The 16226-nt window shown below is 55.2% G+C and overlaps 6 protein-coding genes across 6 annotated transcripts; 4 read left to right on the top strand and 2 right to left on the bottom strand.

Annotated features, from left to right (window-relative positions):
* Window positions 1–1248: 1248 nt before the first annotated feature.
* MAM_04100 (uncharacterized protein) lies at window positions 1249–3222 on the bottom strand (the record flags this gene model as incomplete). The annotated part of the gene is made up of 3 exons (XM_040822898.1): window positions 1249–1376; window positions 1519–2877; window positions 3042–3222. 3 exons carry the CDS (start codon window positions 3220–3222, stop codon window positions 1249–1251), a joined length of 1668 nt encoding a protein of 555 aa, XP_040679405.1.
* A 545-nt stretch (window positions 3223–3767) lies between these two features.
* Window positions 3768–5131, top strand: MAM_04099 (peroxin 22-like protein; the record flags this gene model as incomplete). Its single annotated transcript, XM_040822897.1, has 3 exons — window positions 3768–4391; window positions 4437–4651; window positions 4720–5131. 3 exons carry the CDS (start codon window positions 3768–3770, stop codon window positions 5129–5131), a joined length of 1251 nt encoding a protein of 416 aa, XP_040679404.1.
* A 745-nt stretch (window positions 5132–5876) lies between these two features.
* Window positions 5877–9073, top strand: MAM_04098 (Spt20 family; the record flags this gene model as incomplete). The annotated part of the gene is made up of 2 exons (XM_040822896.1): window positions 5877–6207; window positions 6273–9073. The coding sequence occupies 2 exons, from the start codon at window positions 5877–5879 to the stop codon at window positions 9071–9073; spliced, it is 3132 nt and encodes a 1043-aa protein (XP_040679403.1).
* Window positions 9074–10048: 975 nt separating this feature from the next.
* Window positions 10049–11169, top strand: MAM_04097 (autophagy-related protein 27; the record flags this gene model as incomplete). Its single annotated transcript, XM_040822895.1, has 3 exons — window positions 10049–10256; window positions 10352–10907; window positions 10974–11169. The coding sequence occupies 3 exons, from the start codon at window positions 10049–10051 to the stop codon at window positions 11167–11169; spliced, it is 960 nt and encodes a 319-aa protein (XP_040679402.1).
* Window positions 11170–11881: 712 nt separating this feature from the next.
* Window positions 11882–13492, top strand: MAM_04096 (acetylornithine aminotransferase; the record flags this gene model as incomplete). Its single annotated transcript, XM_040822894.1, has 3 exons — window positions 11882–11992; window positions 12150–12389; window positions 12467–13492. 3 exons carry the CDS (start codon window positions 11882–11884, stop codon window positions 13490–13492), a joined length of 1377 nt encoding a protein of 458 aa, XP_040679401.1.
* Window positions 13493–13849: 357 nt separating this feature from the next.
* Window positions 13850–15714, bottom strand: MAM_04095 (glutamate decarboxylase; the record flags this gene model as incomplete). The annotated part of the gene is made up of 5 exons (XM_040822893.1): window positions 13850–13903; window positions 13985–14617; window positions 14694–15299; window positions 15362–15389; window positions 15446–15714. The coding sequence occupies 5 exons, from the start codon at window positions 15712–15714 to the stop codon at window positions 13850–13852; spliced, it is 1590 nt and encodes a 529-aa protein (XP_040679400.1).
* Between the last annotated feature and the right edge of the window lie 512 nt (window positions 15715–16226).

Here is a 16226-nt window from a genome sequence, read left to right as displayed (position 1 = left end):
CGACGACGACAGCAGCAGGCAACCCCAACAAGGACAACCATAATCACCAAACCACATATACCTAATTGCATATCACGAATCTCTCCCCAACGTCTGGTCTCAATTGAATAGACACTCGCTCATCTCGTCTGCCTTGATCATGTATCTCACCCAATGTAACATTGGATCCTGGAAATCCCACCGGGAGACGGGCGGGGACGGCATCAATAAGACCATGATCCCTACTCGAATGCAGCAACACCACTGGCTGGTGGCGCTCACCGACCACCGCTCGCACGTGTGCAGGTCAATCTTCCTTCACGCTCTCTGGCATATGGGGATGGTGGGCAATCACCAGATTTGCCCCCCCCCCCCTTCTTGGCCTGTCACCGTACACCGCATGACCCTGCTTGGGGCTCTTTCTGGATTTCTTTCTTGATCGTCGTCATTGTCACTGTCGCTGTCGCTGTCGCTGTCGCTGTCGCTGTCGCTGTCACGCTTGTCGTTCTTGCCAAGTATCTGTCTGATCGAGGCCTGCGAGTGGCCATATCAAAGTCCTATTTTGGCATCCTCGTCCGACAAAAAGTGCCGTCCCTGACTGATGTTTCGACTCCACTGCTGGCGAGGAACCCCTGCGTCATCTACGGAGCAGATGTGTAGATCCAGGATTGTGGCACGGAGCAGACAGGTATCCTTCCGTTCTCTGTCGGTCCTCTGGGGCACGCACTGACATGTTCGTCTCGCAGAGTCACATCAACAAGCGACCCATTTACACGCGGAGCCGTCAAAGGTTGCAGTACGACAAGTGCATTTCGCGCAAACAGATCCGAGCAAAGCGCCGTGGATTAGTGAACTCCCGCCCTGCCTTGCTAAAGCCATCATTAACTTTCTTTTTTTTAAAAAAAAAAAAAATTTTCCGCCTGTCTTTGAGAGGGCGGAAAAAGAAAGATATGTTCGTGCATCTCGATCCCTGTTCCCGAAGAGGATTGATTGCTAAATCACCTAGCCCAGTGTGTAGTTTTAAGCGTGGCGGACATCCTCTCCGACTACCTGCCCACCATGGTAGGATACATATTAGTAGCACCGGGGTCGTAACGTAACTTGCTACAAGGTGATTAGTTTCTCAGCACAGTCGAGAAAAGACCGCTAGCGGGGGTCATCATGTCGGGTTCAAGGGTCTACTGAAATGAACTATTGGAATTTTGCCATTTTTTTTTAGAAGTTTTCTACTTGTCCTCTATTTTTGGCGCCTTGGGAATGTCAGTCGCTCTAGTCTTGGATGGCATCATCTGTGACGGCCGCGACTTCGCGGTGTACATCCTGAAGGACCTCGTCCATCTCGTCGTCTGTTGCCTCCAGGCCTTCCGAGCTCATGAGCTTGGTATCCCTTTCCAGACCTGCACCGACGAGGAAGCAGAATGTTAGTGGAATGACACAGACTTGACGGCGTTGGATGTGACGCTCAGGCTGTGCACAACAAGACTTGGCAGTGCAAACAGGAACAAGCGCCAGGGCCGTCTGAGGAAGAAGGGCACTTACTTCGTGGTTCTACCATCAAGTTCTCTTGCACCTCGCAATCGGTCAGCACGGAGTAGTCTCCGATGACACACCTCTTGCCCAGGATACACTTTATCAACTTGCATCCCTTCCCAACCACCACTCCGTCCATCAACAGACACTGCAACAGCTTGGCTCCTTCGTTGATCTGACAGTTGGCTCCAACGACGGATGCCTTGATGGCCGCCTTATCCTCCACAGTCACGTTGTCGGCAATCAGGCTGTCCTGTTTGCTAATCATTGTCAGTGACTTGACTCCCTTGGGGTATGCCACCTTTCTTGCGTGCGCAAAGGGCGACGCTGCCGAAGCCCCGACTTCTTCGACCGACTCGAGCTTGGCGAGTTGGAGGGATACGGCCAGCAGGAGCTGTGCCGTGTCAACGCGGCGGATGATGGGGGGCTTGTCTTGTCCCTCGCCCGAGTGAATGTATGCGACGACCGGCGGGATACTCTGCTTTGCTTGTGGATTTGTACCTTTGTGTTGAATGGTGGACTGGGTACCGCTTGGTCCTCGTGTGGACGGCATTCCTGCGCCTTCTGAATCATGTGGTTGCGAGGCGAAGCTCTCCGAAGTGGAATGGCCGTCATCTTCAGAGTTGCCCACGTCGCAAACCGTCGTCATGTGCAGCTTGTCTGCCAGTCCGGCCTGCCATCCGGCTTTGGCCCACCAGCCGAGCACGTCCTCACCGATGCTATGCAATCCTTCATTCTCCTTGATAAAGTCCAGCGTCCACCGGGGGAAAATGTAAATGTGTGCGTCTCGGTGAGTGGTCAGCATCCGGATGCGGGGGTGCGCCCTCAGCAACCCGTGCCGGACTGGCAGCGACTTCTTCTCCTCTGTGATGTCGTTCAACGAGTCCGTGGGCATCGAGTAAACTAGCTTCGAGAGCTTGGGGAAAATTGATCCCCTTTGTGTGCCCGGCTGCCAGGAAGGAAGGGGTGAGGTGGCGATGAAGTCGGTTTCTTCGCCTTCAACAACCGTACCTGACATCGTGTTGTACCAAACTCCAAGCCCGCCACTGTGACGACTTTGGTGGCCCGTTGTGCAGTTTCCATCTCCTAGCAGATCGGTCAAGCTCGCAGACTTGACCATCCATGCTTGAAGGAGCTTGTCTCCGCCCAGTTCACAGACAAGATCGCAAGGCAGAACGACAAAGTCCGACCTGATGAGGTTGCGAACTTCGGGGAGGCGAAGGATGTCCGCGGTTCCCGTGTTGTAGTCCAGGTCAGCCGGTGCGAGGATGTCTGGTCTAGGGAGAGGTAGGCTAGTGAGAAAAGGGTTCATGCTGAATGCTGAACCCACGGCTTTGGACGCTGATGGAGGGCATATCAGGGTGATGTCTGCGACACATTAGCTTTGTCCATCCCCTTGTGTATACATGTGGTATATTTCTATAGAAGAGACTACAGGTTGGTGCAGGCACGTGTGCGCACATTGGCGTGTACGCTTTTGCGATACACTTGGCTGTGGCAGAGAAAGACAAGGGCCCGTGACGATGACCTACGTGAGATGCCCATGCGGCGACAAAAGTCAATGGGATACCACACCATCGGCCGATTGGCAATGGGCAGAATAGCTTTGGGGTTCTCATCGGGATTTGACGTGAATGTCGGAAATGATGATCCCGGTCCGCAAAGGATGAGTGCTTGCAACCCTGGTGAGGGCATCGACATGGCGTGGGGCATTTTGACAGCTGCCCTGGCCGGTGCGAGGCCGGTTGGTGCGCCGTCTGGAACACAGCCTGTTGAACAGGTAGTAGACTCGATTGGATTGTTGTATCTGGGCTTCGGGGAGGGATTCCACCTTGATCGTGACCGGAAGCTTGATGTGTTCAAGAACGCTCTTCAAAAAGAGTCGGCCTCGCAAAATTATTGTTGGCTGTGGGAAGTTGGAACGGGGGGAGGTGTGGCTGGGTGTGGCTGGGTGTGGCTGATTGCCATCTACAGAGCAACAACGCGGTGCAGGATCTTTGGTGGTCCCGCTTTCCGGGGTCGTACCTCGGGCCAACCCAAGCGTTGCTGGGCACGGAGGAGCCACGCTCCACTCCATTGTTGACATTAGACAAGATGGCCGTGTCCCAGTTATCAAGGTCCGCATCCTCAATTTGCGACATCATCATTCCAGCCAACTCCCCCCCCCTCGAACACCGCCCGGGTCGATTGAGTCTGAAAGCCCGCCCTTGTCCTCGGTTGCCAGTCTGCTGGCGATGCGATACCACTCATTGACATAAATGTCTCCGGATCGATACGACCGTGGATCCTCCCGGCGCGGTGTCTGGAGCCACTGGGTGCCACTTGCCATAACCCTCACCGTCGCGACCGCTGGGATAGCTGCCTGGGTATGGAGCCAGCACAAGGAGGACGAGGAGGACAATGCCTTTGACCACGAGCCGGGCTTGGATTATGAGAATGCTGATTACGGGGACAACCCTCCTTACGGTGCTTCGATCCGCGATCCGCGAGGGCCAGAGCAACCCCCTCGACAGTATCAACAAGGCGATGATGCCGCAGCCTATGGGGTAGCTACAGCTCCCAGTGATACTTCTGCGGCGGGATGGGGAGCACGCATGTCGGGCGCATTGAGGAGGACGCCCAGTCCTCAACGATTCTTCGACTCAACGGGCAAGACGGTTGCTGCTGGCATGGCTGCCGCTGGCGCTGCTGTCGGCAAGGCCCTTGCTTCCATCCGCGAAGAGGATAAAGCGTACGGGGAGAATCCGTGGCAGGAGGAAGCCGATGCGAAGAAGGGCCGGGCTCCTGTCACCGGAGACAAGGGCCGGAAGACGGTCGCTGTCGTCGTGTCGGCTGATACAAAGATCTCTGACGTGTCTGGTGATGGAACGCACGAGCTGGCTGTAAGCTGACTCAACTGGATTCCCTATCAGCAACATTCGGACCAGGCTAACGGTTCATGGCAGTCAATTCTGTCCCACATTCCACGTCATAACGACTTTTCAAAAATCAAGTTGTACATCTTGATATATGTACCGAATCTGGAGGAGTCCATGTTGGATGGTACTTCTAGTAACCTCCCGCCGCCTTCGTTGAGCTCGTCATTTTCTAACATTGGTCACGATCAAGCCCAGACCCCCGGTGAAGAGACCAAGAGCCCTCTGTATGCACGCTTTTGCACAATTCGCCGTTTGATTTTTTTCTGCACTGTTGCTAACGGCGTCGAAACAGAAGCCTCCCATCGAGTTCAAACGCGGCCTACCATGCGATCTATTCCCAGGCTCTTAGCCTCGTGGAAAAGGAGACGACAATCCTGCCCTTCACCACGCCCAGTGGTCACGTTTATATTCTACGTCACGTTCAACCAGATATCCTGTACCTTCAGGAGTCTTTGAGCGGTGACAATGGCAGCATCATCACCACGCTCCAAACCTGGCTGCGACACGACATTATTCTAGTGGTTGGCGCCGAGAGTGGTTCTGGAGGCCTGGCAGACAGTGAGTCGGAGGCTGAGAAGACGGGGAAGCAGCTGGAGAAGTGGTGGCAAAGACCTGAACGAGTCGGACGCGGGCGTGGAGTCGTGGTGGTTGATGGCATGCGGGTACATGATGATTGGGCTCGAAGGGTCCAGGGTAGGGAGTGACGTGTAGGACGATTATTACATGGAGACATAAGATGTGTAGTTTACGTACATGGGATGGTCTATTTTTCTTCCTTTATCTTGAAGCTGTAAATTGATAATATCTGTAGTCCTGCATATCTCGTCATCACACTCTATTCAAGTTTTGTTTTGGAGCTTTGCTTTGCAACTCGATTCTTTTTTTCCCTCTTTCATCAACTTCTTTGTCTGTCCATCTGCACACAAGCCATGAACGGAACTTTGATTAGAAGTGAGGGAAAAGAGCTCGGACCAGGATCGTCACGTGATGTCCGATTGTGCGTGAGACCCACGGGCCTTGGCAGGCCAAACGCAACTTCACTGATCATTAGCCTGGCATCAACAGGGTGCGAAGCGCCGCGCCAGTGTCACTCATTAACCACGTGGTATCTGCGAAGTATTGTTTCTGCTTGATGACATCTCATGGATCATTTTGGGGCCCTTTCTTGAGTTCCCCTGCCGCGCAGCACGGCCAAACTCATCCCAACTCTCTGCCCGCAAATATCGACGTCTCCGCAATTCACTAGCGCAGTACTACGACCTCTCGACATCAGCCAACACCTCTGCTCCCGAGTCGCAACACCTTTGACCCGACAAACGCGGAACACAACTCGAATCAAGGTCATCGATGACCGCACACTGGGCCCCCGAAGCACGATTCGACCACAGCTGCCACAGTCGCTGAGCGCGGGTAGGCTGCTCTCAGCCGTGGACGCATTCGCGAGCCACCATGGCGCCCACGAGCCCCGTCATTCAACAGAATGGCGCGGCCAAGATAAAGCGACCAGTTCCGCCTGGCATTCAAACCAACGGGATCTCATCGTCAAATTCGTCTCCATCGCCTTCCATGTCGGCAAAGAAACCGCCCACGAGCGCGAAGCAAACTCCGAACTCGGCCTGCGACCGCTCCCTCACTACCTCCACCCTTCGCACGGTCAATCGGGCGCGCCGCGAGACCTCATCTCAGGCGGCCGGTAGGAACTCGAGAAACAGCGCCGGAATGCGTACCGGCTCATTTTCTGCAGATGCTGGTGCCAAGGATGGCGGTCCTCTTCCATACGGTATGAATTGAATCCCCCTGTCTGCGAACGCCGGGCTGTCACTAACAGGGCATCTCCATCATTAGTTGTTACCTCCCGGTACATCTTGAACAAACACGCCGGGAACCCTCCATCCTTGGTTGTCCATCTGCACGCGACAAATTTTCGATTCGATGGGCAAGATGGAATGTTTCCCTATAAATCGCCAATGGGAAAATTCATCGAGCACATCAAAGCGCGCACGCTTCCGCACGATATCCTGGAGTATCTGGTCGAGGCAAACGTACCATTTTACGACGGATGTCTTATCGTTCAAATTCACGATCACAAATCCCTTGCCCAAACGACAAAGGCTGTCACCAAATCCTCACCGACGTCCAACGCCGTCGTGCCTTCGTCGATTCACAACTACAACCAGTATTTAACGCCCTCGCCCTACGTTCCCTTCCCGAAGGAAGAACAAGGGGCAGAAAATGGTGTTTCCAACAAGGACATTGACAGTGTAAAGGAGTCGCCAGAAGATGAACAAGACCAGGAGAGCGTGACTGCTCCAGTACAGCCAGCGGAGTCCACGGTAAACAAGGAACCCGCGAAGCCCAAGATTTTCACCGTCGTCTTGCATCCCACCCCTGAGTCTCTACAGGTTGATCTCAGGATCAAGGCTACCACGCCAAGAGGCAGCGGCAAGGGTGTTAATGACACTCCATCACTTGCACCGCCATCAACCCCATTGTCCTTGGTTCCGCCGACGCCGACGGCAAGTAGCATGCCACCTCCGGCGAATAAGCGCCAAAAGAGGGAGAAGATAGAACTGGACAGCAGCAACATATATGCGGTAGAAGGTCAAATTCTCTTGGCAACAACTCCGCCACTGATACTGGAGCCAACACGGAACGCGGAAGAGACCATTCTTTTATTGGAGGCAATGGCACATCCCAAGCACTCTGAACCTCCACCCCAACCAAAGACGCGAAAGAGGACTGTTGCTGAAATGGCTGCCGACGAGGCCGCCGCTGCCGATCTGGAACGATACATGCTTGTATTAGATGACAGGCTGTCTGGAAATGCTTCTGGAGCGCCGGGCGCCGCCGCCGCCGATGGTGAAGGCCAGTCAAATGTAACGACATTCGAGCCTAGATTCGAGAGATTCAAGGTCATCGAGGACATCAAGCGAGATCATGCCGAGAAGAAGGAACAAGAGAAGATCAAACAACAAGAGAACGACCGGCGCTTACAGCTCCAGAGGCAGGAGCAGTTGTTACAGGCTCAGCGCCAACAAGCGGAAGCCGAACGACAAAGGCGCGAGGCTGCTATCCGGGAAAACCAGATGCGACAAGAAGCCCAACGACAACAGTTGGCAGCACGCACTGCTGCTGCGGCTGCGGCTCAGAGCCAGCAGCAGCAGCAACAACAACAAAACCAACAGACGGCTCAGCAGCAACAGCAGAAACAGCAGCAGCAGCAGAAGCCGCAGCCGCAGCAACAGCCGCCTCAACAACCACAGCAGCCTCAGCCTCAGCCTCAGCCCCAAAGCCAGCAGACGACACAGCATGCTCACCCTGCTCAAAATGCCATTGCTGGCAACATTGCCACCGGGGTCCCTACTGGCGGACAAAATGCTATGGCTAACAATATGCAAGGAGCTGCTCAACCTCGCTTCCCGGCTCAAATGTCTCAAGCCGCAGCCGCTTCGTCGCCTGTGATTCGGCAAGGAACACCGCAGAATATGTCCTCGCCGATGGTCGGTGGTGTGCCTATGCAACAGACCAACTCCAACATGGCGACCAGCCCTCCTCGGCCCCCGTCTGCCGTTCAAAACGGGCAGATGTCGGTACCCATGGCACATAACATGTCCGCTAGAGGCAGTCAACAAAGTCATCCCTCGGGCACTCCTCGTATGCCCAACTCGACGCCCAACATGCCTCACGGCACACCAATTAACCGGCAAACTATGGCAGCTACCCCACGGATGACACAGGCTAGCCCGCCTCCCAACATGATGGCACAGAATTCTCAGATGGGCCAGGCTATGATGATGAATCAACAGAGCATGAACCAACACAATCCGCAGATCGTTGCGCAAATGGCAGCACAGCAGAGGGCCATTGCATCACAGCAGCAGATGGCGGCTATGCAAAACGGGGGTGCCAACCCGGGCATGAACACACAAGCAATGACGCCCCAGCCACAGCAAGTGATGCAGATGATGCAGCGGCAGCTGATGTTGCAACAGCAGCAGCAGCAGCAGCAGCAGCAGCAGCAACATCAGCAACAACAGCAGCAAGGAGGCATCATGACACCCGAGCAGCAGCAGCTTGCCCAGCAGTATGCGCAAATGCAGCAGAATATGCAAGGCAACCAGCTGAGGCAGATGCCAGCGCAGATGCAGGCACAGCTACAGCACATGGCGCGAATGGGACAGATGGGCAACCCGATGCAGAGACAGGTTAGCGGACAGATGATGAACGGTAGCAACGCAAATATGCAAGCGTTCGCTGCTATGCAAATGCAACAACAACAGCAGCAGCAGCAGCAGCAGCAGCAGCAAGCGCAGCAACAACACCAACAACCCCATCCGCACCAGCAGGGCCAGCCTCAACAACAGCAAATGGGTGCCAACCCCTTCCAACAGCAGATACAACTCAATGCTCGGCAAATATATGCCCGCTTGATGCAGGGCGCCATCGTCAAATTCGGCGGCGCTGACAACGTGCCACAGGATGCGCTTGATAAGATGAAGCATACTTCCTTGGTGCAAGCGCAGCAAATGCTTCATCAAAGCATGGTACAACGGCGAGCACAACAGCAGCAAATGACGATGCAGCAACAGCAGCAACAAGCTGCGATGCAGGGAATGGGTGGCATGATGGGACACCCAGGCATGTAGAACATTGCGCAAGAGTTGCTGAAAGACATGCGGTCAACGACGGATAATGTGATGGGATTGGAACGGAAAAGAAACTCCCGGCGGACTCTCTGTGCATTTTTTCGACAAGAACGGGAATGGGTACCGGAGTTTATGGTGCAGCCGGTATCGCGCTATTTCCTTTCCTTTTTCTTTCCTTCTTTCTTTCTTTTCATGTCACCTGTTTTGCTGTCTTTCACAGAATTGGGCGCGGACTTTGAATACCCCACGGAATTTATTTGAGGATTTGTTCAATATACTGAAAGGACGAACAGAACAATGGGCGCGGGCGGATGACCACCACATGGATTTGAGAATGGCAGCACAGCTTTCGTGCTAGCCCCGGCATGGCGTTACCTGGCTTCACCTGGATGGTGGAGATATCTCTTGTACATTATACACTTGTTAGAATATGAATCATGGCTACGGAGGTGTTGGTGTTGGTATTTTGATGTAGTCAAATCATAAATGTTTGGTCCTCACAGGATACAGCGGCTCCAATCGCGAGGTGGGTCACGTGCGCGCAGTCTCCACATGGGGACAGAAATGTCCGTCATGACACAACCGCTCATCAGGGCACCGAGGCCCAAGAGGGAAGCTTCGGAGGCATCTGAACTCTGGAGCCACCCCGTCGACCAACGTCCAGCAACCCTGGCCTAGATTACGACTCGACCTGACATATTTCATCCCGTCTTCACAGGGGAGCAGACGGTGCATTCTCATCTCTCTTTCACTGTTCGGGTTGAACTTTGCATTGCGGCGCCGGCTCCAGCGCCCAAGTCGTCCCCTTTTCCCGTCTTCCCTGTCCCATCGGCATCCTCGCCATAGTCGCCACGCTCGTCGCTATCCTCGTCGCCTCGTCAGCTCGAAACTGCAATCCATCAACAACCAGTTCCGATGCATTCGCCACAGATGTCGGCGGTCTTACTGCCTTTGCTGCTGGCACCTCTGTCTAGCATGGCCATGTTACACTGCGAGAATATTCTCATCAACGGATATAAATTCAACCTAGAGAAGCTCAAGGGCCCGCATTCTGTCGTCACGTCCAAGTACGACTCGACGACGCACACGCATCACAACACAACCTATACACTGGATGTGTGCCAGCCACTGAAGAAGAGTGGCAAGAGCAAATCCAAGGAAGAGTGCCCCAATGGTACCAGAGGTCCGTCAACGCTAGAGCTCCTTGTTGGCGCCGACCTCGGCAGGCACAAGAGGCCGTCGTTGTCGGGCGTGATTGCTGACCAGTCCGCGGTGCAGTGTGCGCTATTTCGCGGTTCATCCAAGACGACGTCGACAAGGTCGAATCAGTCACCGCCATTGCCGGCAGTCTGGAGAATGTGGGCGGATCCCAGTTCGAGTACGAAGCGACGAGGCTGAATGGGAGCGACTCGAACAGCGACTCGAAGAAGGAGGGCCTGCGACTGGTGCTCAAAGGCGGCAAGCACCCTCTAAACGGACCTGTCAAGGAGCGCCGCCAGCAGAAGGCCGTCGTCGAGTTTCTCTGCGACCCGGACAAGGAGGGCACCGAGGGCGAGTGGGAGTCGGAGGACAAGTACTCCAAGCTTCGTCGCCGCGACGACAAGGAGGGCGACGGTGGCAAAGACGAGTCCTACTCGGAGCACCAGCTGAAATCTGACAATGCTGCGCTGCTGTGGGAGAGTTACGGACCAGAACAGGATGCCGATGTCCTGCGACTTGGCTGGCACACCAAGTACGCGTGCGAGAAGCGAGATGGAAACGACGACGGCAACAACAAGGGTGACGGCGGGGGCAGCAGTACTTCGTGGGGCTTCTTCACCTGGCTTGTCATAATGTGAGTGGTTTCCAACCGTGGCTTTAGGTTTTCCCCCTACTGGTCGTCTGCTGACGATGCGTGCAGCGCTTTCTTGGGCATCGCTGCGTATCTCATCTTTGGCTCCTGGCTCAACTACAACCGCTATGGTGCTCGGGGTTGGGATCTACTCCCGCATGGTGACACCATCCGTGACATCCCGTATCTGCTGAAGGACTGGACGAGACGCGTGCTGAACACGGTCCAGGGCACGGGGAGCCGCGGAGGGTACAGCGCCGTCTAGGAGGTTTCGTTGGACACTTTAGAGAGGGGGTAGAAATGGGATAAATCCATCGAGCTTGCGGGAACGCCCGAGTCGAGAGCGGGCTTCCTGTGACTGGGCGGCGTTTTTTTTTTTCTTTTTCTTTTTTTCCTTTGTTTGGGAGCACATTGGGAGAATTGCTTCGCGTCAGTGTACAGATAATGCCACGGGAACATGAAGGATGCCAGACTCGTGTGGGATGCTAGCAGACTGCTGTGTCGGGGCGGGCTTGTCGACGGTAGGATTGAGGAAGCACGCGTTAGCAACATTTTGTATACCAAGAAGCTCGTAGATGGACCTTGCCTTTTGGGCTGGTAAAGTATGAATACAACATGGTTATCGCGGACCGTGGGTCGTGACTCGTCACACAGAAGCACCTCGTTCGAGCCTCGCCTCGTACGCAGCCCGTCTTTTCAACAGCCATTCTGGGTGCGTGGCAAATAAAATAAATCAAGCATCGTGGTGATGGGCTCGCATTCCGCGGAAAGGTACTGCTTCCTACCATCACGCACGTCTACAGAGAATCTGCATCACGCAACATGTCACATCAAGTAGGATGGATGCTGCACAGCGAAACCGGAGGGCCGTTATCGATAAGCGCGCAATTAATTAAACGTCAACGCCCCGGCGGCCACCGCAACCGTTACCGATTTCAACCTTCGACCCTGTTGTCTTTCTCTCCCCCATGTCGAAAATGGCAATGAGACTTCCCGTCCGACCGTTCACCCTCACGACGAGGATACGGGCCGTGCGCTTCACGTCCACGGCGTCCAACCTCTCCGACGCTGTGAAGAAGACCATCACCGTGAGTCGTCCATCCATCGACCTCCCCCATCGCCGTATTACTTTATAGCCCTTTGTGTCTTGCGAGAGAGAGATGTGTGTGTGTGTGTGAGAGAGAGAGAGAGAGAGAGAGAGAGAGAGAGAGAGAGGCTAACTGGGCGCCGGGGTGAAACGATCAGAGAGACGCAGGGCTTCCCAATCCCGACCCGGGCGCCGACTCGCCGTCGGCCGCGCTCGTCAACGACCACGCCGCCTACATGGTGGCGACGTACGCGCGGCCGCCGCCCGTGTTCGTCCAGGGCGAGGGCTCGTGGCTGTGGGACATTGAGAACAGGAAGTATCTCGACTTCACGGCCGGCATAGCCGTCACGTCGCTGGGCCACGGCGACGCCGAGTTTACGCGGCTCCTAACGCAGCAGGTTGGTTTCCTCTCCTTCCCGCGAGGAGAGTTGGGCACGGTCGGCGTTGGCGTTGGCGTTGCTGACGGGCGGTCCAGGCCAAGACGCTGATGCACGCGTCAAACTTGTACTATAATCCGTGGACGGGCGCGCTGTCCAAGCTCCTGGTCGAGAAGACGCGGTCGTCGGGGGGCATGCACGACGCCGCGAGGGTGTTTGTGTGCAACTCGGGCAGCGAGGCCAACGAGGCGGCTGTCAAGTTTGCCCGCAAGACGGGCAAGGTGGTGGACCCGGCGGGCGGCAAGACGGACGTGGTGTCGTTCAGTGGCGCCTTTCACGGGCGCACCATGGGCGCGCTGTCGGCGACGCATAACCCCAAGTATCAGGAGCCCTTTGCGCCCATGGTGCCGGGCTTTGTGGAGGGCAGGTTCAACGACGTCGGGGGCATCCGGGACCTGGTTACGGAGAGGACCTGCGGCGTGATAGTCGAGCCGATACAGGGCGAGGGCGGCGTCGTGGCCGCCGAGGAGGGCTTTCTCGTCGCGCTGGCCAGGAGGTGTCGCGAGGTCCGGGCCGTGCTTATCTACGACGAGATCCAGTGCGGCATGGGGAGGACGGGCTCTCTCTGGGCGCACGGCGGCCTGCCCCGGGACGCGCACCCGGATGTCGTGACGAGCGCCAAGGCGCTGGGGAACGGGTTCCCCGTCGGTGCCGTGGTGGTCAACGACTTTGTGGGCGACAAGATCAATGTTGGCGATCATGGGACCACGTTTGGCGGCAATCCCCTGGCGTGTCGGCTGGCGCATTACCTCGTCGAGAGGCTTTCTGACCCCGTGCTGCAGCAGGGGGTTCTCGAGAAGTCGGAGCTGTTCAGGGATGGGTTTGCCAGGCTGAAGAAGAGGTTTCCGCAGCTGGTCACCGAAGTCAGGGGTCGCGGACTGATTCTGGGCTTGCAGTTGACCGAGGATCCCGGTGCCATTGTCAAGGCCGCCAGGGAGAGGGGGCTGTTGGTCATTACGGCGGGGACGAACACTTTGCGATTTGTGCCGAGCCTGGTGGTTACCGGTGAGGAGATTGCGCAGGGCTTGCAGATCTTGGAGGACGCCATTGCTGCGACGAGGTAGGCGTCGTGTCACGAATCACGACAGATAGGTCGGCGTCCTTTGCCACGTGGAAATATGTTCTTGAGCGGTAATTTGCAATGGCCTTCTGGCTGGCGCGCCTCCCTGTGAGTCCTGATGAGTTGGTGGCTTCGGACCTGGGCGCCTGTGAACATGACTACGGTTGACAGCTATTTGAATGTCTGTACAAACTGGCCGGACATGGACCGTTCATGATTGGGTCCGACATATTGCGGCATCGTGAGAGGGCCGGGGTCACCTTGACACCGGACGAGCCTACACATATTCTTGCTCTAATGGCATGCGTTGGTTGAACAAATTCTTCTACTAATTGACATCAGGTCAGGCATATTCGTTGATTTAACAAGCCGCGTGGGTCTTGCCAGTCTTGCCCTGGAGAGAATGCCTATCATCCTACAAGTTGTCAGCGACGATTTCCCACACACAAGAGCGATGGCGATAGAAGGGGAGGGAGAGACCAATGACGAGACGTACTTTGAAATTCTGAGGCGTGTGAATAGACTCTTGAGCCCGTCCAGAGGACATCAAATGCGTCCTGATGTAATTTTCCTGTCGCTTAATCGTCTCGCGATCCATGTCCTCCAACACATTGAGGCAGAGCTTGATGTCATGGATCAGTACATCGCATCTGCTGCGGGAAAAGTCTTCTCGAACGACAACACGCAGCATCTTCATCTTGTTCGTGTTGGGCGCCATGGTGTACGCGGGGACAACCCATCCTCGGGATCGGAGTTGATGAGCCAGCGCAAATTCGTCATAGTGGCGATCTTCACTTCTATCTATATCGGGTTCTGGGAAACGAAAAGCGACAAGGGGGAGACCCTCTCCCGAACGCTTAGACATGATGATAAAGCCAAGCTTCTCAAGGGAGTCGCTGAGATAGTCGGCTGTGCGGGTCAAGTTGCTCATGATGGCGCGGTAGCCTTGCTTCCCAAGACGTATTAGCTGGTAATACTGTCCTATGATTTGGGATGCTCCCTTGGAAAAGTTTAGGGTAAAGGATGACTGCTGGGCTCCAAGGTAATCGATGTTGAAGACGAGGTTCTGGGGGAGATATTCGGGGGCTCGCCAGATGGCCCAACCGACACCAGGGTAGACCAGACCATACTACCGATGTGTTAGAGAGTCACGGGGAGAAGAAGAAAAAAAACCTCTGGTGGGTGAACAGGGTCTGTCGGCATACCTTGTGGCCGGAGACGTTAATAGAGACGACCTTCTCGCATCTAAAGTCCCACTCCAAGTCAGGCACGACAAATGGAGCGACAAAACCGCCGCTGGCAGCATCCACGTGGATAGGAACATCGACGTTCTTCTCAATCAGCAGGTCGTTCACAGCCTTGACGTCTTCATAGTCACCAGTGTACGTAGTGCCCAAGATGAGAACACAGCCAATTGTGTTCTCGTCACACTTGGCCACCATCTCCTCGGGATCAATGACAAAGCGTGTCGGAGTGCAGTTGATAAACTTCTCCTCAATCTCGAAATAGCAGGTAGCCTTCTCCCAGCACACCTGGACGGCGGATGACATGATGAGGTTGGGGCGTTCAGTACTCTTGCCTTGGGCCTGGCGGCGAATCTTCCAGCAACGCTTCATGGCCAACACGGCCAGCATGATGGCTTCGGAGGAGCCGACAGAGGATGTACCAATGGCACTGCCACTGGGAGCATGGAACAAATCGCCTATCATGTTGACGCATCGGTTTTGAATGTCAGCCGACTGGGGATATTCCTCGTAATCGATGAAGTTCTTGGAGAGGGAGTGAGCCATCAATTTCTCGGCCTCATCCTCCTATTCGCTAGTTAGAACCTGCCGCATTGTTTGTGCGAGGAGTTGGTGCCGCCGAGCCAGACCATATAAGTAGTGACAAAAGACGCCAGACTGCTGATGTTAGAATAATGCCGACATACTGCGCAGAGCTGCAATGCCCAACATACTTGAGCTTGGGATTGTTATCCAAGCTGAGATGGTCCTTGATCATTCTATAAGCAATCTCGCGGGGCATCGTACGCTCTGGCATGGTGAGCTGGGGTAGTTCCTGTTCTGCGAAGCGGGAGCCGTAGACGCTCGTGGCGAAGCCATCTTCGTCAGACGACAAGTTCAAAATACAACGGGCCTTTTCAGCCAGATGGGAAACCTCGTCCTTGGCAGCGCTTGCAGCGCCGTTGCCGTCGTCATCCCTATGAATGGCACTGAGATGGACCATGGTGATGTGGGGTAGATCGGTGCTGGGGGTTGGACAAAAGCATCAAAGACGGAGTTCAACGGGAGCTAAATGATGTCACAAAGCTGTGGAAGATGCAAGATGCTAGATTGGCAAGATGAAGAGACTAGAAGAGGGACGTGGGACGTCTTATAGCTCTGGGGTGTATGAGCAACTAGGCGCTCAATCGCTCGACGTTACGGATACACAGTGCAACCAGACCTATTGCGGCCAATGTGCAAAACAATGAAAATGGCGCCAGCAACGGAGCTGCGTTCATCATCCGTCTTTGTCCTGGTTCGACGTTAGCTCCTGGCACGGAGTACTACGTAGTAGCCAGGCCAGGGGCCAAGCCGCCACACCATGTTGGCGCCTCGGATCTGACGGCTCACCTCAGGGCGGCGAAACGTAGGCCTGGAGAGTGCCACGCCTATGAGCGGCCAATAATTCGCCAACCGCAGCTCCAACATCTCTCAGCACCACAACCACTCAAGCTGCGCCAGACAATATGGCCG

Source organism: Metarhizium album, assembly GCF_000804445.1.
Source record: "Metarhizium album ARSEF 1941 chromosome Unknown scaffold_8, whole genome shotgun sequence".
Lineage (NCBI taxonomy): Eukaryota > Fungi > Ascomycota > Sordariomycetes > Hypocreales > Clavicipitaceae > Metarhizium > Metarhizium album.
The sequence above is the reverse complement of the archived record's forward strand: the minus strand, read 5'-3'. Positions and strand labels throughout refer to the sequence as shown.